Genomic DNA, 19180 nt, shown 5'->3' on the forward strand with positions numbered 1-19180 from the left:
ATCCTGCACCGACTTCCCAGGCCCTTTCAAAAAGGTTCAGACTTCAGCCTGGCACTCAAGGTCCTCCATTCCTCCATGCTGCGGCTCCAACTCACCTTCGCAATCTTAATCCACATCCCATCCAAACTAGAAACTTTCTGTTCTCCAGGTACCTTTCCCTTTCTCAGTCTCCATGGAGTTCTCTCTGCCAGGGACGCTACTCTGCCTGCTGGGACCCTGCCTGCTCCAGAGCACATTTACTGCTGCCTGGACTGGACACGATCTCACCTCCTCTGAATCCCTAAATCGCATTCTGCAGCTCTCATGACCATCGTCCTGCTCCGCCCTGATTGTTAGGCTGCAAGCTCCTGGCAAACAGAGGGCTCACCTGGCTCACCTTGCACCCTGGTGCTAGCCAGTGTGGACCTCACGTTGCAGTTAATAAATACCTGATGAAGGATGAATGACTCAAATTGACTCAAATTGGTCAGATGAAGCCATGACCTTTGTTAAAAAGTTTCTTATGAAGATGGGAAAATGTGACGTTCCCTAGAGGCAGTATGGGGTAGCCCTGAGATTGGACAGACCGAACACAAAATCTTACTCAACCATTTACCGGCACCTTGACCTGAGCAAATTGTATAACTCTTGAACCTCAAGTTTCCACGATGGCAACATGAGAATAATAACACCCACGTCACAGGAATGCTGTGATGAATAAGTGATAAATACAGACAAAATGGTCCAGTCCAGTTCCTGGCATACAGAAGGAGCTCAGAACAGTGAAGAAGTTCCCTGCCAGAAAGAAGCGTGGTACAAGAATTGCCCTCCAAGGAGGGGCCTGGACGGCACAGACGCAATCGTTTCTCACCTGTCTCCAGCAGCAGCTTTGCGATGGAGAAGTTGGAGTGGGACACGCTGTAGTGAAGGGCAGTGTTCCCATTGCGATCAGCCAGGTTGACAAGCAGCTTCAGGAAACGTGAGGAGTGAGGCTGGACCCCGTGCAGGTAGGCAGCCACCACGGCAGGGCTGGAGGACTTCCGGCTGGAGACGCGGAACCACTCCTGACTGATGGTGTTCAAGCTTTGCCTCTGAAATCCCAAAAGAGTCCAATTCCAAGAGGTTCCCAGGCCAGAAGTGCCCCAGCTAGGGTTCCTAACTTACACTGGGAAAAGTCAGCTTCAGATACTTCCACCTCTAGCCCTTCAGCTCCCTCCAGCTCTCCGTGTGGGTTATTCCTGGGGGCTCAGAGCCAGTAGGGTTGAGAATGCAGCAGCGCACTTTGTGCCTGTGCGATCCGCCCCCACGGGAGGTAAGACAACACGGTAACCAGTCACAAAGCACTTTCCTGGGGATAGTTTGAGCCTATGGTAACTGTAGCTCACATCCCCTGTGTGCGCACGGTTACGAAGACCCCCTCTCACGCTCACACAGCCCGGGTCTCTTGTGTGTTTTTAACAGGCATAGCTGGAAAATCACAACATCTCACTGATGGGAAAAATGCATGCTGAAAGCTCACACAACATATCCAACCTATGCTTGGAATAAAACCCAAACAGGTATGCTTGCCTTATTTTTGCCTTTTAAACTTTGCTGGTGCCTTCAGAGTAAATGGTTTAACAGCCATGGCAGGACCTCACTCTCTGTAGTATTCAGGTCCTCTAGGACCGTGAATGAGAAGAGTTCCAGAGCCAATGACATCAACCCCGTGTGTGACACAGCCTAAGGGCTTAAAATGGATCACGTTTAGATTATTTGCCTAAAGGGGAGGAAAAGCTGTTGGGATGTGATTATTAGAAATGATTTCACACGCATGCTGGAAAGAGCACTGGATTTGGTGTCACAAAATCAATGGGACCGGGTTTAAGTCTTGGCTCAGCTGTGTGACCGTAGAAGTCATATAACATTTCTGAACCTTGTCCCTATTACAAAAGGGGGGCTGGCTCCCTTCGCTCCCATGGCCCTACAGAGTGAGGTCCCTATGAGACCTGCTTTGTCTCTAGGCAGGGGTGAAGGAGGAGTCCTGTGTTTGGATCCTAACATGGATGTGGTGTCAAGCTTGCATATACTCATCCTATGGTCACTTTTCTAGGGCAGAAACAGTGGAATCTTTTGTGGCTGAAACACTTCTATATATCAGAATATCTCCTTTACCCGTGGAATCTTCAAGAAAATCTGGAGAAATCCTAATATTAAGGAACAGAGGGGGTGGATTTTTAATGAAGAGATAAGAAAGAACTTAATTCTATAATTTAAAAATAAATAATAGGGCTGGGCGCAGTGGCTCACACCTGTAATCCTAGCACTCTAAGAGGCTGAGGCAGGAGGATCACTTAAGCTCATAAGTTCGAGACCAGCCTGAGCAAGAGTAAGATTCATCTCTAATAAAAATAGCTGAGCATGGTGGTGCACACCTGTAGTCCCTCAGGAGGCTGAGGCAGGAGGATCCCTTGAACCCAGGAATTTGAGGTTGTGAGCTATGATGATACCACTGTACTCTACCCAGGGTGACAGAGTGAGACTCTGTCTCAAATAGTAAATAAATAAACAAATAACAGGAGTTTTGATCAACATCCACATCATATATTGGTTCTTTAACAGTGAGAATAGCTATTTGCCAAATCAGCTAGGACAAAACAATAAAGATGGGTTGGGCAAGGAATAAACACTGATGAAGTGATTGTTTTCACTCCTCGGGCTCTTCTGCAAAGGAGAGCAAAATGGCTTTTAAAAATGCCTACAGGCTGTTCCACTGTGGGTCTTATAGCTGCTCTCATAACTGGGGAAAGTGTGTATGTGCTAGTGTCCCTCGATTAACAGTAGTAGAACCCAATCGTTACACGTTTAAACTCTGTGGGCCACGAAGGAGTGAAGGAGCAAACAGTATTTTCTTGTTTTCAGTCTCCTGACCCAGAGGTGCACTTCAAGGGAAACAGCACCAACCAGAGAATCAAATGTCAGGGCTGTGGGGATGGAGATGTGCCACCGCCCTGGCTTTACTGAGGAGGAAACGCAGGCCCCGAGCGCTGGACTGATTTGCCCGATAGCTCACAGATGAGGGTCCTGGGAACAGAACCCCCGTTCCCGCTCTGCGTGCTTCTTCCTCTGCACCTAGGTACTCTCGAACCTCGGGGCCATTCTGAGCCTAAGCCAGAGAGGCTGATGACAGACACCGAGGGTCCAAAGCCTAATGGGGCCGGGGAAATGCCTCTGAGGCCCCTGCCCGCTCCTTGTGCCAGTTCCGCCTGCTCAGGGTGACCCTTCACCTCAGACAGCAGCCTTTGGGGAAGCCAGACAACACCCAGACTGCCTCAGGCAGGGGACCAAAGTCACCCAGTCTCGCTCTGAACTGAAGGGAAATCTTTACATGACAAAGAAAAATCAGGGTACCAAGAGTTGGTCGGTGGTGGTCCCAGTTTCTGGCAGATGTTGGCTCAATGCCCGGCAAGCATTAAGAAATTCTTCTGAGGGTTTATATCTAAAGAAAACAAATATATAGATGTTTATATAATCATTCTCCATGTTGATAAAAAAAGACTTTTGCTTTCCTCCCCTTTCACTTCCTAGCAGCTCAAACGCCCAAACTGGGCAAACACCCCAGGACAGGGGCAGGCCTCGGAAACCTGGGGTGGCCACAGAGTCCCCACAACTCCTCTGAAGAGTGCATCAAGCACACTGCCCGTTTCATCCTGCTTTTGTCAGGGGTCAGAGCAGTAACCAAAGCACTGGCGAGGCCACAGGTCCAGCTGTAATTCCTGACACACTGGGAAGAGGAAGGCTGTCTTTCTGATTTTGGACCCAACATTTTCTGCCTGGGTGATTAGAAAAATTCAACAAACCAATCCATACCAGCAAATGTCTTTAGGTTATTCTTCCACGAAGGACACGGTAAGTACTAACAGGGTCAATAAGATGAGACTCATTTCAGGGGGGTGTCCAAGTGACAGGCGCTCTACTCATGTTAGGAGGAGGGCAGGACTGGCACCAAGAGGCCTCGGTTGGGACTTACTGGCACTGGTCACTGAGCGGCCACTCACTCGTCATGTCCCACAGCGCCGCTGTGTTGGAGCAGCGCTGTGCACCTGCGTGACCACCGGCTCCCATTCACTGGGCATCATCCTCCGGCACCCAGGCTGGGGATGGCGACGATGACGATAATGGTACCCACTAGTCTCATCTCTACCATTTATCAAGAGCCTACTATGTGGCAGGCACTGTGCTAGGCATTTTACTTGCTTTTTCTCATACAGTGCCCAGATCAAACCTCAGGTTGCTATTGTCCACATTTCACAGATGAGGGGCACTGAGGCGACCATAGCCTTAGGACCTTGCCTAAAGTAACACCGTGGCAGAGGCAAGATTTGAATCCAGGTGTGTCCGACTCCAAAGGCAGTACTCTTCTCGTCACTCGGCACGACCTCTGTCACTTTAAAAGACAGGGTTATGTCAGCATGGCCAACAGGAGAGGCAGAAAGGCTCGTGGGTAAGAATCAGAGAGAGAGGGCTGGAATCTCCGTTCTGCTAGCTGCATCCCTTCACTCTTCTAAGCCTTTATTTCTACATCTGTAAAGTGGAGATTATAATAATCTCTACCTAGAAGGATTGTGAAAAGGATTATATAAGATAACACTTGTAAAGTCCTTCCCACTGTCAGTGCCAGGTAAATGCGGCTTTAGACGTAGAGATCTGGCTGTGACAGTAAATGCCACAAAGGCAGGAGCTACATCTGATTAGTTCAACCAGTGCACAGTGGATGGGTAATGAATGAACAGAGTAACAAATGATCGAATGAAAGGCTGGACATGTGTCCTTTGCCAGAGGACCAGCTGCCCCCACTTGTACCCATTTGACTCACCTCTCAGCCTTGGAGTGGGGGACTTCTTCCCCAGGCCCACTTTCCTGGCCTGCGTGGCGGGTGCCCTCGGGGACGCCCTGCCCGGCCTCGCAGCTGGGGTGGGCGTCCTTGGTCCACCTGTGTTCTGGGCCGTCACATTTCTTCTCAGCCTCGCTGTCCGACAAGTCTTCGGGGGAGCTGTCCTCACCGCTGGTCTCCTCACTCGAGGTGGTCTCATAGCTGGGGAGGGAGACAAAGGTCACTTGTCCTGTCCTTCCTGCCCAGTGCCCTGTCAACACCAAGGATAGCTGGGTGGGCCTCAGGTAACACTTGCTAATCTCCTCCTCCATTTTCTACACCTGCGGCAGGGGCGAGAGGGCTCCCAGGAATCCTAGTATCCGCGAGACATGGGAAAGGGCTTTGGCTCTGATGCTGGAGGCCATTTGGGGAAAAAAGATACTTAATTGTACTCTTGGCAGCTAATACACAAGCAGCCCTGACCCCTGACTGGCTGATGCATTCGGGTGATACTTTCAGGCAATCCAGTGTCTCACGAAAGCATTTGCTTCTGGAATCCTAATGTTAGGCCCGGAGAGGGGCCCCAGTCCAGGCAGACATGCCCCAACTCCACTCTGAGTTCTCTGAATTGCCTGACAAACCTTCCCGTCTCTGGGTGAGAGCGAGGCCTCCTTTTTTAGGCTGCCTGCTCCAGCCCGGCTTGCACCCAGCAAAGGATGACTCATCCACACCTTCTCCCAGCAGGGCTGCGTGGGATACCCCAACACAGCACCTGTCTTACTCGGCTGCAGTCTGTTTGAGCTATTGCTTGGGGCAGCTAAAGGGAGGGCACGGGCCACCTGACTCACGGCCTTCCTCCCCGCAGTGACCCTTATGCTCCATTATAAGCGGCTCTATTGAGTTGGCAGACCAGAGGCCGTGGAAGAAAGCCCTGGAAGATTTATAGATTCCCTGCTGGTGTTCAACAAGAGACCCCCAATGGAGGATGCTGGTGGTAAGATGAAGATTTTAGGTCCTGGGGCCACTGGACACAGCCACAGGGACTAGTGGCTATGGCCTCCACGGCACCCCTAATGCCCCTTATCAGAAGGGTGGCCCCTGTGGGTTTGCAAATCCAGTCTGCTCCCCGGTATGCTCATATTCCATTTTGCTTAATCCCAGATATTTCTTCCTCTATTGTGCTTGGAAAAACCTTTCGCTTTGGTGATTAAGAGAGTGGGAGATGTACAAGATTTACCAAACAGTGTTCATCTTAGAATTGCTCCCATAGAAACTCCACCTGAAAGTTTATTCATTCATTCAACAGGAATATATTGAGCACCTACTATGTGCCAGGCACTGTTTTAAACTCTATGCCAAAGTCCCTGCTCTGGTGGAGCTTATATTCTAGGAGGGAAAGGCAAAAAATAAACATGTAAACAAATACTATATTCAGACAGTGATAAAAAACAATGAATAAAATAACAAAGCGCTATGGGATAGAGGGATGGGAGAAGGGGTGACTTTAGAGCAGAAGTTCCTAACCTTGGCGGACATTAGAGTCACTTGGGGGTGTTTACAAGTCCGAGTACATGGACTACACCCAGATTAATTAAACCAGAGTCTTCAGGGAAGGGACCGAGGCATCGGGACTTTTTAAAGCTCCCTGGGTGTTTCCAATGTGCAGCCGAGGTTGGGAACCACTGCACTAGAGGACCAAATACTGACCACGGTCTACTAGAGGAGCACTTTCAGCAGGCGACAGCAAATGTCAGGGCCCTGAGATGGGCCTGAGCTCAGCACGGTGGAGGGTGGACCTGTGACAGCTGCAGGAGCTGAGGCAGCCAGAGCCACGATCTGGTCCTCCCAGGTTTGGGTACAGAGTGGGGATCGGTGGGGGCATTTAAGCTGGCGAGAGGTGTGACCTACATTAGGATTTGAGATGAGGTTGATTCTCCTCTTTCTATGAACCAGTGAAAGCGCTAGACGTTAGAGGAAGTGGGAACGACAACTGTAAGGCATCCCATTTCATCATTTCTGATGTTTCCCTCACAGAAGTTGCAACAATGACGTCACCCCTTGTTTGCCTCTAGTGTCTTTCCTTTTTGTGCGAATTAGCAGGGATTCTGACCTCTCTGGGCAGCCTTCAGGACCCACCAGGGGCTGGGCTGGGGTCCCCTCCTTTGGGCTTTCATAGCATCCTATGTGTCCTTGTCTAATGTAACTTAACACATCAGCATTTCCTCTTTTTTTTTTTTTTTTGAGACAGAGTCTCGCTCTGTTGCCCCAGGTAGAGTGCGGTGGCGGCATCATAGCTCACTGCAACCTCAGACTCCTGGGCTCAAGCAATCCTCCTGCCTCAGCCTCCCGAGTAGCTGGGACTATGGGCGTGCACCACGACACCCAGCTAAGTTTTCTACTTTTTGTAGAAGCGGGGTCTTGCTCTTGCTCAGACTGGTCTCGAACTCCTGGCCTCAAGCAATCCTCCCACCTCAGCCTCCCAGAGTGCTAAGATTACAGGCGTGAACCACCACACCTGGCCAGCATTCCCTCTTTATCTTATCTGTGAGCTAAAGGTCAGGACCATGATTTATTTGACTTTATCCCCACCACCTAGCACATTGCTGGCATTTAATAAACGTTTGCTGAATGATTGATTTAGAAAATATTCTAAATCCAACACTCAATTCTCTAGGATATATAAGCCTTGGTTCATGTTCTAAGTCAATAGACTGGTTGTTTTCTTTATCCCAAACACTTGGGTTTGGTTTACAGGAAGTTAAAGAAAAAATTAAATGGATGAAATTTGAAGTTCATCAAATTAACAGAGTTTTTACTAGTTTCAGTGCTGTGGTTCAGGTGAAATGCCTTCCTCAAAGGGGCCGTGTACCCTCCAAACTCCCAGAAGCCACCTGGAGTCCTGGCCCGGGGTGAGACCAAAGCCAAGACATATTAAAAGCAGCGGGTCCTATAGACCACCACATTTGGCAGGAAGCCAAACACATGCAAACCCAAGATGGAGTTTTAAAGAGCCACTGAGATTAATTCCCTTGAAGAAGAATGAAAACCAGATGCCTCCCCCTGGGAAAAGAGAGTGCTAGGGACAACAGCAGGAGAGGTAGCAGGGAGGGCGGTCTGAGCTTCACAAGCGATGCTTACCCACCGTTAACCCCAACAAACTGAAGGTTCTTTTTGGTCCCATTACCTCCTGCACGGAAGCCATAGTCTTTCTTTTTCATTATGGATTTAAGGCTGGTCGACGGGGAGATCTCTAGGCAGACACAACATCACAGGTTAGAATGAACCTTGGGGACACATGGGAATGCAGCAAAACCAGGATCTTGCTTCGGGGGGATATAGGTTGCAGGCGTGTGGGGAGGTAGGGACAGGGAACCAGGTCATGTAGATCAGATGTTTGTGGGGGCCTTCTGGGAGGACCTGGCTTTCTGGTCAATGTTGGAAGAACTGCCCCTGTTAATGCTCCTCTAGATGTGGATGGGAGAATAGAGCTATTACAGCACTCTCAGAAGAACCATGTGATGCGGGTGCCACTACTGTTGTCCCTGACGGCTGGGAAATCTGAAGCTCAGATGTGTTCAGTGAATGGCAGAACTTGGGTCTCTGGACCCATCGTCCAGCACCCACCCCTGCTCAAGGGCACCTCAGTGTCCTTCTTGGCTCACAAGTGCATGTTGACACCTGTGATGTGGAGGTGGTGATGACACAGTGCTCAGGGAAGACACATGAGCAAAGGCATAAATTTCCTTGTGCTGTGCTCAATGGGAGTGGAAGCACTGTCCAGGGGGAAAGACTAGAACTAGCACCGGGATAACGAGAGGGCAGCCAACTTGCGATCCCCTGCAGGAAGCAGACTCCTCACATGCTGCCCATGGAGCAAAGCAAAATATAGTTCCACTTTACCCAACAGTGAAGAGGGTTTGATCTGTTACAAGAGGAAGTAACAGCCAAAGGGCTGATTTCCACATGTGTGCATCACTCAATCCCCAACCCCCCACTTTTTTGTGCACATGTGCACACACACACATGTACACACAGAGAGAAAATATTCAGTGAACTATTCCAGACCTCAATATAACGTTCCTCCAAAACCAGGCTAGAGGAAACCTCTACTGTGCGAGAACCACAGAGAAACACAGGAATGCAAGAGCCCAGGAAACAGTGGAGGGAGGCTGAGGTTTGGAGCCCACGCAGCAGGGCCATTCTTGGCCCCAGACACTGCCTTTGCACAATGCAAATGAGAGTAGGCCCCTCTGGGTGGATGCACTGCTTCAGCACATGACTTGGCAAAGGGAGCATGGGCTGGATTTCTACTCTTTTGTGCCCCTCCTGGCTGGCATCTCTGTGCCCTGTGCTTTCTGTACAGCTGTATGTGGTGGCCCTGCAGTCAGACCCAACCTTAGACAAGAGTAGAAGTGCTGAGCCTCCACTGTTACACACATCAGTTTTTACTCCCCCGGGTTCCTGGAGATGCTAAAATCTTCTTAAAAATCATACTCATGCAATTGAAAACTTTTTCCCTCTGACTCATGGCATAGAGGAGACATGGTTCCCTGTCGGAGGCCCCAGTATTTACCCTTCGGTGGGGAGGAGGGGGCCGGGGGCTCCTTGTGCTGGGGGGCCTGGGCGGAGTAGGCGGACAGCAGCAGGTTGAGGGAGCTCAGCAGCTGGCTCTGGATGCTGCTCAGCTTGGAGGCCGGCTGCCTGATGGCGCTGGCCAGCTCCGGGTACCCGTGCTCCAGGCAGCTCCACTGCTCCTGCAGGAGCTCCTGGATCTTCTTCACGTATTGCCCAAGGGTGGCATCTGTCGGTGAGCTTGGTGGCCTTCCCGGGTGCTCCTTCCCTGGGAGCTCTGAACTGGGCTCCTGCCTCCCTGCTGGGGGAGCCTTTCTGTCACTGCTCCACGAAAAGCCTCCTGCTCCCCTGGCCAGGCCCTCGGCTCCTCCCTGAGGGCCTTCCTCCTGCTCTGTGCCTGCTTCTTCAATCCTGAGTTCGGTGGAGAGGCAGCTTTGTAAAGAGGAGGAGAGGACCTTCTCGGGTCCCTGCAGCAGTGACAGCTGAGGCGATAGCACATGTTCTGCTGGGCTCTGATCCCCTTGTTTGTGACTGTCTAGTCCCCATAGGAGACCATTCTCCCCTCCTTGGGCCCCCCAGCTTTCAGATTCTGTGATGCTCAAAAGGTTGACCTCAATGCTCTTGTCACATGACTCCCTGGTCAAGAGTCCATGGAGAGGGTCAGTATTCACCATGGCGTCAGTCTGGCCCTGAGCATCTTTGGCCGTCTCTTGGCTAAGCTTTTCTTCCAGTTGGGCTACAGCGCGTTCCAGCTCTTGAATCTTCTGCTCCCTGGCCTTCACTTCCTCTTCCTGCTGCTGGAGGGCAGCCCTGACCTGTGCCAGTTCCTCGGTTCTTCCAGACAACTCACCCTCGAGGGCCGAGACCTGCTGCTTCAGGCTGGAGACGCTGCCTGCACCCGCCCCGGCCAGGCCCAGGCTCTCCTCGGTGACCCTGACGCCAACGCTTCTCACGTCCACCTCGACGGGCGGCGGGGGAGGGATCTCGCTGATGTTGAGCTCGATGTCTTCCAGGGGCAGCTCGCTCTCGGGGATGGGTGACGGCAGGGGCGGGGGGCTTGGCGTGGGGGAGCCAGGGGAGAACACCACCTCTGCTGCTCTGGCTTCGTGCTCATCTTCCGCATCCTCCAGCCCTACAAGTGCATTTGGGAACGAGGAAGGAGGAGCTGGGAGGGCGAGGTGGTTGGGAGCTGTCACGCCACCCTCCGGAGGCTCGGCTCCCTCCCGGACCAGCTCCAGAGTTCCCGGCACCGGCTCTCCCAGTTCTCTCGCTTTCGGCTGCGGCTGCGGCTGCGGGGACGCTCGTGGGCTGGAGCTGTGAAAACCTGCGAATCCTTCTGCGGGGCCGAAGGCGCCATAGCAGATGCTGCCCTCGCCCTGAAGTGGAAGGAAGGTGGGAGGCGCGGGGGCACCCGAGCTTAGGCTGGGCTCCTCGGAGGCCCTGCTTTGCTGCAGCGTGGCTGGCATGCTGGATGCTCGCAAAAGCTGGGGCCGTCCACTCCCGGAGCCCGGCTCAGCGTCCTCCGGAGCAGCAGCCTCCAGCTGTCTGGTGGCCTCTGCCAACACTGCCCTCCGATGGTAGCTCAGCTCACTCCCGCTGGCTGCGGCCTGGGGGGCAGTACCAGGCAGCAGTGACTGGGTTTGCTCCTGTGCCCCAAGCGACACTTTCCTCGGCACCCCTGGGGACCAGTTCTGGTGGAGCACAGCGGCCTGGGGGCGAGCCCCGCTGTTGGGAAGGCTGAAGTTTCGGGGCAAAGTGCTAAACTTGGCCTGCTTGGCCCTTCTGTGGATAGGAATCCTTTTGATGGTGTTTCCCTTCTCGATGTCATCCACATACTTGAGGAAGTCCAGGTCTAAATGAAAGCCATATGGGGTCTCCACAGAGTAAGGGTGGCTCTTTGGAGGGTCTTTCTCTTCATCCTCCTGAGAGGACTGGTCTTTGGCTGGGAGACATAAGACATGTTAAAAATAAAAAAAAAAAGAAAAAAAAAAAAAGAAGAAGAAGAAGCACAGAGTTAATTAAGAATTACAGGGCCATGAGGCCTAATGTCTGTGATTTTGACTTAACACTATCACATGAGACTTCTCCTGAGCGTTCTAGCCTCTAAATTATGGCTGAGATGCTCAGTCTTTTTGGCTGTCCTGGGAAATCATCTTATTAAATCAATGTGTACTTAGCCAGTGTCTGAAGGAGAGAGGTAGAGGGAATGGTTTCCAATTTGCAATATGTCATCTGAGTGACTGCTGTGGAATCCGCCTGCAGACCTGCAAAACAAAATTGTCTCATGCTGTTTTTTTGGGGGGGGTTGAGTCACATAATTGCTGAACTGAAGTGGCCAGGAATTTGCCAAATCAGAGTACTAATTGGCAATTATAGATATGGAAGGTTTTAAAGGATGAGATACACAAGTATATCTCACTATTAAGAAAGAAACTTGCCCCCCCAAAAAAGAAAATACTTGCATTACTCAAATAGGTAGTGAATCTTGTTTAAGCTGGAGGTATCGATGAGTTACGCCTTCCGCATTATTTAAGCTTCCTCAGTTGCCTGAGCCTCAGGTACCTTGAGATCAGAGAGAACTGCAGCAAGTAACCACACACAGCCTATCCTCTGTCCACCTGAAAACTGCTTAGTGCTCACCAAACACCAATTTCACCTTCAAAAACCCATGCCAAGTAAGAAAATATCTCCTTTGGCCAGGAACTCCATGAAAAAAAAGAAAAAAAGAAAACACACAACAAAAAGGAAACACCGCATTTATCACAGACTGTAAGAAGGCTGTCGAGGGAAAAGGGCCAATTAATGTCAAAAGGGACATTGGCATATATGCTCCCAGAGGTGTGGGGCTCACCTTTTCAGGACACCCAAACTATGGGGAAACATCATGATGAGAAAGTTCTCCATTATACCACGGCACCATTGATCTCTGGGCAGCGTGCACCTATTGATTCCAACAGAGGACACTGAGAACAAGTCGTCCTTCGACTGTTTGAATCCACAGGGGCTTGTCTCCAAGTAACCTCTTCTCCAAGTTAATCTTTGTTCCTTCGATGTTCCTAAAGGGACACCCCTTTCTACCTCTGTGACATTCTGCTAAACTAGCTCTGAAAATTCTGAGCTCAGGAGAGAACATTCATGGAGAGTATAGAGGTTAAGAATTCAGATTCTGGAAGCTGTTCTATTTCTCTGCTCGTGAATTTTGGGGAAATTACTTAGTTTCCCTGGTGTCTCATCATCTGCAAAGTGGGAATAATAATAGGAGAGATAAGATTACTGTAAAGTCTAATTTATACTAAATCCATTTTTTTTTTTTTTTTTTTTTGAGACAGAGCCTCGCTCTGTTGCCCCGGCTAGAGTGCCGTGGCATCAGCCCAGCTCACAGCAACCTCAAACTCCTGGGCTCAAGCAATCCTTCTGCCTCAGCCTCCCGAATAGCTGGGACTATAGGCATGTACCACCATGCCTGCCTAATTTTTTTCCCTATATATTTTCAGCTGTCCAGATCATTTCTTTCTATTTTTAGTAGAGACGGGGTCTCGCTCTTGCTCAGGCTGGTCTCGAACTCCTGACCTCAAGCGATCCTCCCACCTCGGCCTCCCAGAGTGCTAGGATTACAGGCATGAGCCACCGCACCCGGCCTATACTAAATCTAAAATATAGAACGATGCCTAGCACATGATAAGCATTCAATACATGCTCAATATTGTATTAACAGTTATCTTTGTAGAAGCCCCAAGTAAAGAGAACTGAAGTCCCCTAATAGAAATCAATTCATATGACTCATTGCCTGGTCTCTACAAATTGTCTCTGACTGATTACTTGGCTCTCAGGGTAGTAGGCTCTAGGTGTGAAATTACAAAATAGCAGTGATTTGATTTACTTATTTCAACCACTACTTTTTCAGCACCTATGTGTCTGTTGCTAAACTAGATCCTAAGGGCACAAAGATGAATTAGGTTCAGCCCCTGCCTTCAAAGAATTATGGTCAAGTAGGAGGGACACAGACAAATACAGTGCAGTATGCTAACGAAACCCATTCAAGGTACAGTCTTCTTTCTTGACTTCTTTTTCCAGTTTTTCCAGAATTATTTTCTTGAACTTGGAGGCTAATTTTGTCTTGGTAGGAGAGGGATGACTCCACAAGAGCGACATACGACTGGGTGTTAAATGAGTAAGTATGAAATTGCCAGCAGAACAAGAGACTGAAAGATATCGTAGTGGTTTCTCTCTAAGATGACCACCATCAATTCCTACACTGTTTAGATAAGTAAGCTAATCCTACTTTGAGAGGTAGAGTCTATTTCTCTAGGCCTTTGATTTGGGCTGGACTATGGCTGCTTTGACCAAAAGAATATGGCAGAAATGATGCTGAGAGATTTCTACGGTTAGGTCATAAAAAGCCTTGTAGCTTCCACCTGGGTCTCTTAGAACGTACACTCAGTGCCGTGTAAGAAGTTCAACTTCCCTGAGACTGCCATGCTGTGAGGAAGCCCAGATGGCCCCAGAGAGAGGTCACATGGAGAGAGGGAGCGGGATGCCCATCTAGCTCCCAGCTATTCCAGCCATCCTAGCCCTAGCGCCAGGCAGGAGTAGAAAAGCTCTCAGCCATGATCTGACTTCAACTATAGGAGGGCTCCCAAGTAAGAACACTCAGCTGAACCTGTGTTAATAATAAATTACTACGTCCAGCCGCTGAGTTTCAGGGTGGTTTGCTATGCAGCGATAGCCAGCACAAACATTTTAGATACCTGTCAGAGAATGTGCGGAGGCATGGAGGTGCGAACGGTATTTCAAAGTTCTGCAATGCAATTGATATGGCCGGAACTTATAGTGTGGTAGAGAAGGGTGAATGGAAGAGAAAGATAAAATTGGAAAGGCCAGCAAAAGCCAGATTGGGGAGCAACGTGTGTGCATCCTAACAAGCTCTGACTTTACTCTCTAGGTCAGGGGAGTCATTGAAGTGTTTTAAACACAGGAGTGACTTGGTCGAATGTGATTTCCAAAAAGAGCATCTTGCAGAGGGTGAGGAGAAGAGCAAACCAGAAGCCCAAAGACCAGCTGGGAGGCGGCTGACCTGGTCACAGAGAAGCTGGAGGTAAGGGAAGGGAAAGGGGTGTGGAACCTGCGGCCTTGGGGCCACATGTGGCCTTCTGGATCCTTGAGTGTGGCCTTTTGACCGAATCCAAATTTTACGGAACAAATCCCTTTACTTAAAGGATTTGTTCTGTGAAGTTTGGATTCAGTCAAGGGGCCGCACTTGGGGGTCTGGAAGGTGCAAATGATGGCATTTCCCTAAGGGCGATGACAGATTGGGGCTGAGCTCTTCCGACTGGCCTGATTGCTCCTTCCCCTCGCTGATGCCACATGCTTGCCTTGTGGCCCTCTGTGCATAGAGAAGTACAGCTCCTCCAAAGAACAAAATGACAACTGGATACATGAAGGCTGAACTCACGAACATGGACACCACTGAGGCTACGAGCCATCGATGCCAAGTAAAGCCACAGGGCCTGAGGGCAATTATGTTGCAACCACAGGAGGGAACAGAACCAGCTTCAGCGCTGATCCACAGGATGGGCTCTATTGGGTTCCAGGGCTTCTGTAGCAGATACCTGGACTTCAGGTGGATAAGGAGTAAATGTTCCTCTAGCACCCCAAAAAACTCCAGATAATTTCCCATTCATCTACACGATTTTTTTTTTTTCTTTTACCAACTTGCTTCCCCTGGTCAAAGAAGCACGTTGACAGTTTCAGTAAATGAGAGCAATATCTTTTATTGTTCTCTGTTAGTTTTCCAGGTTGTACTTGGCTATACTCTTAGACCTATTGGTCCACTCAGCAGCCTCCTGGATTACAAGGACAGGCCAAATCAGAAAAGAGATACTTGTCCAAAGTTAAGCAGAGAGCAGATTTATGACCCAGAAGGCAGAGAACTCCTAAAAGAGAGGCTGTATTTTTTATCTGCTTATTGCCTCAATTCAGTAGAAATGCACTGATTTGCCCAGGGGGCTCTGGGAGCAGGTCCAGAGCACAAATACAATAATAGCATCAAGTAAGAAACAGCAGATTCAAAGGCAAAATCTTCCACAAGGGAGAGGGGAAGGGAAGTGAGATTGAGCAGCTATGGGGGGTGACAGGTTCAATAGGTGCTTTCCCAAGCTAGCACTGTGAGGTCTCTCTCTCTCACACACACACACAGATCCAACACGTCACCCTGCCTGCCACCCCCCACTTTGCATTTCATCCCTTTCTTCCAGTGCAAGAGGACTGCTGGACTTTGATGAGGGAGCCTGAGCCAATATGCTGTGAGATCTACCCTCACATGAAGCTCTGCTCCTATTAATTCTACCTGGTGACAGGTAGGCAGGAGCTCAGAATTCCAGGCATTGGGCCAGGCCAAGAATTAATTAGGAGGTCTGGCTCTGCTCAAAATGAAGTTCAGATCAGATAAACCAACACAGGGCCACACTGGCTGGATTTGAATCCTGGCTGTCATCTCCTGTGTGACTCTGGGCAAATTATTTCATTTCCTTGTGCCTCAATTTCTCCATTTGTGAAGTGGAAATAATCACCTCACTTACAGAGTTGTTGTGGCTATCAGCACGCATGCAGCAGAGAACAGGGCACAGAGCAGGTACTCAAAAAAGGATTCTGAAGGCAGGGATGGCTGCTTCTGAAGGGGGCAGGGGAGGATTCGCCAAGGGTGTGTCCTGTCCTTCTTTGTTAGGACTACAGCCTCAAGAGGAATGAGAGTCCAAGAAAATAATTCTGGAGAAATTGGGAAAATGAGTCAGGGGAGAAGAAAAAAGTAAGATACAGGAGGCTCAGAGCTTCCCGGAATTCCCTACGGAGTCTTGCTTGAAAGCACAACAGATCAGCAGACCTTGCAGAGGCCCTGCAAGCACAGTCGACAGCCTGAGAGTCACACACGGACGCGAGAAAGAAGGGAAGGAAGGGAGGGCCAAAGTAATTATCTGGAGTGACAAAGTGCGGTACAGCCGGTGAGTGAGCCAATTAGCTGCATTTAAAGTGAGAAAGAGAAGTTCAAAAGCCTATGCTCAGTTTCTGAAGGAAATGGGAAAAACAGAAACTAGAGAGAAAGTGGCTAAAAATAAAGCTGGAAAGGAGAGGAATGAAATGAACCTTTTCAAAAGGCCAAGACAGGGAGGGAAGCCTTTCCCTCTTCTGTCCTCGTTCTGTGAGACAGGTGTGGGTGTACCCGGGGAGGGTGCCTTTCTTGAGCTAGCTGTGGGCAATCACGTGGTGGCGGCCAGGGCCACGTCCAGGGTACTGAGCAGGGAGGAACAGGCAGGCAGGATGAAAGGGACCTGGGGCATTAAGGGAATTATCGGGTGCTCTGTGGGACCACTGCCAGGGACGCACTGAAAAGGCAGCTCTCTGGGGAGAAAGGCAGACTCTTGAAATATGAGCTAACTGCATTTGGAGGAAAGGAAGAGGCGGAGCTGCAGCTGATGTCTGGTCCCTAAATCCTGTGCCAGTGAAGGGCCACATGATTCAGGGGGGATTATAGACTCTCCTGTTTCCAGGCAATCTGGAAAAAGCATTTCATTAGAAGTTAGGAGATTGGGCTCTAGACTATGACCTTAAGCAGGTCTCCTGGGGAGAGGAAGAGGAAAACATTCACTGAGACACTCATTGTGCTAGATAGCTATTACTCAATGACTTTACATGCATTATTTAATTTAATTCTTTATCAACTCCAAGAGCTAGTATTAACACCCGTTTATAGATGAGATGTGGTAGCCTGCAAAAATAGCCACACTAATACCCCACCCTTGGGGTACTTCCCTACCACACTGATCCTGGGCTTGGCCTTGTGACTTGCTTTGGCCAGTGGGTCGACAGCCATGTGACATATGCAGAGATTTGAACATTGTACACTAGGGTGTGTCTTTTCCTGCTGTGCTTAAACCCCTGCACCACCATGTGAACAAGCCCCACCTAGCCTCCTGGATGATAATGGCCAAGTCACTACCAATGCCCCAGACATATGTATGGCCATTCTAAACCACCCAGCCCTAGCCGAGTCACCCAGAAAATCACAGACATGTAAATAAGCCCAGAAAAGATAAGCTGAGCTGGCCCATACCAGAATAATGGCCCTACCAACCTACTGACTCTTTTGAGAAATAATGTCTGTAAGTCACTAAATTTTTTCAGTTGTTTGTTACACAGCAAACCTAACTGATGCATGAGGAGACTGAGGATCAGAGACATTAAATGACTGGTAGAGTCACTAGGTATGAATGGAGACTCTTTCACCATATTGTGCCCCATCTGTAGAGTGAGGGTGATGAGTGAGAGCACCTGCTCCCTTCTTGGTGCTTGGATGAGATGAGAAGGCATTCTGAAAATTGCACATGTCCAATACTTTGGAAGGCACGAGAATATATAGGAATAAACCAGCTCAGTTTCTCCTATATTCTCACTCAACAATCAACACAGAAAACTTCTGTAACCAAATATATGTAGGTTTTTCTCCACACACCATGCAAACAATCAGTTCTGCAGCAGACACCAGCTGGGTGTCCTCCAATTCAATTCCAACACTGTCTACCTGGAGATAGTCTCAAATACCACAGGGCTCAGTCCCCAAAGATGTCCTCCACTTCTGATGCCAAGCACAAGCCCCAGTTGTTCTACTTGTGCTATAAGTCCAGGTTCCCAGAACCCCCTCCTCAGGTTTAATTAACTTGCTAGAGCAGCTCACGGAACTCAGGGAAATCTTTACCTCTGTTTACTGGTTCATTATAAAGGATATTACAAGGGATACCAGTGAACACCAGATAAAGAGATAGAAAAGGAGAAGGGGTGCTGAGCTCCCATGCCCTCTACGGGCACACCAACTTCCAGGAACCTCTACGTTTTCAGCTATCCAGAAGCCGGGTTTTTATGGAGGCTTCATTACATAGGAACAATTGATTATATCATTGGCCACTGGTGATCAACTTAACCTAAAAGTCTCACCCTTCTAATCCTGCATTGGTCTTTCCTGTGACCAGCCCCATCTGGAAGCTTCCTAGGGCCTGCCAGCCACCAGTCATCTCATTAGCATATGAAAAGACACATCAGTTAAGAGATTCTGAAGATTTTAGGCGCTGTATGCTAGGAAATAGGGATGAAGACCAAATACATATTTCATGACATGGCAAGACTTCCTTCTCCTTCTCTGCCACCTTCCCTAGGTCATACCTGCAACACCTGGTTTGGGCCTCCCAGCACTGCCTGCTTGGGGAATGGCTCCTGCCAGGATTTATGGTAACAGTCTCTTCCCAGCCCCCATGCTCACTTTAAGCCAGGACTACAAAGCAGCTGCCTACCATTCGTCTTCTCCATCTTAGGGAGTGCTGACCCTCAGTCTCTCAGCCGCTCTGCATCCAATGAGTCTGCAAAATTCGTCCGAGAGTTCTGAAAGAAAGAAGGATGGAGAAATGGAGAGTCTCATTAGAGTTAGAATGAGTATTGAGGAAACACAGGACCAAAGAAAGTAGCGCCCATCCCCGCCTTTCTCCCAGGGTGCCCATGAGCTCACAGCCCTCCAAGGAGGGAGATTAAAAGCCTGTACACACTCCTAGTGCCCCATTTTGGGTGTTACTTCATGGAGTGAGTGTAACTTCATGGGATGTGAGCAACAGTTTGGCCAAAGGAAGCATTTGGCTCAGGCCACTTACTTGGCAGATAAAGTGAGGCTGAGTTTTTTCTGGACAGAGTCTCACTCTGTTGCCCTGGGCTAGAAATTAGTGGCATCATTGTAGCTGA

General features: G+C 49.5%; 1 protein-coding gene across 1 annotated transcript in view; it reads right to left on the minus strand.

The window, feature by feature from the left end:
- KANK4 (KN motif and ankyrin repeat domains 4) overlaps positions 1–18757 on the minus strand; it is a 32712-nt gene extending 13955 nt beyond the window's left edge. Inside the window, exons 1-6 of the mRNA XM_069479182.1 lie at positions 18742–18757; positions 9405–11345; positions 7970–8081; positions 4835–5053; positions 3370–3457; positions 851–1070 (exon numbers count right to left, since the gene is read on the minus strand). Of these exons, the coding sequence (XP_069335283.1) occupies positions 851–1070; positions 3370–3457; positions 4835–5053; positions 7970–8081; positions 9405–11345; positions 18742–18757 (2596 nt within the window). The remainder of the gene's footprint in view (positions 1–850; positions 1071–3369; positions 3458–4834; positions 5054–7969; positions 8082–9404; positions 11346–18741) is intronic.
- Positions 18758–19180: the final 423 nt, after the last annotated feature.

The sequence above is a fragment of the Eulemur rufifrons genome, chromosome 8, assembly GCF_041146395.1.
Source record: "Eulemur rufifrons isolate Redbay chromosome 8, OSU_ERuf_1, whole genome shotgun sequence".
NCBI lineage: Eukaryota > Metazoa > Chordata > Mammalia > Primates > Lemuridae > Eulemur > Eulemur rufifrons.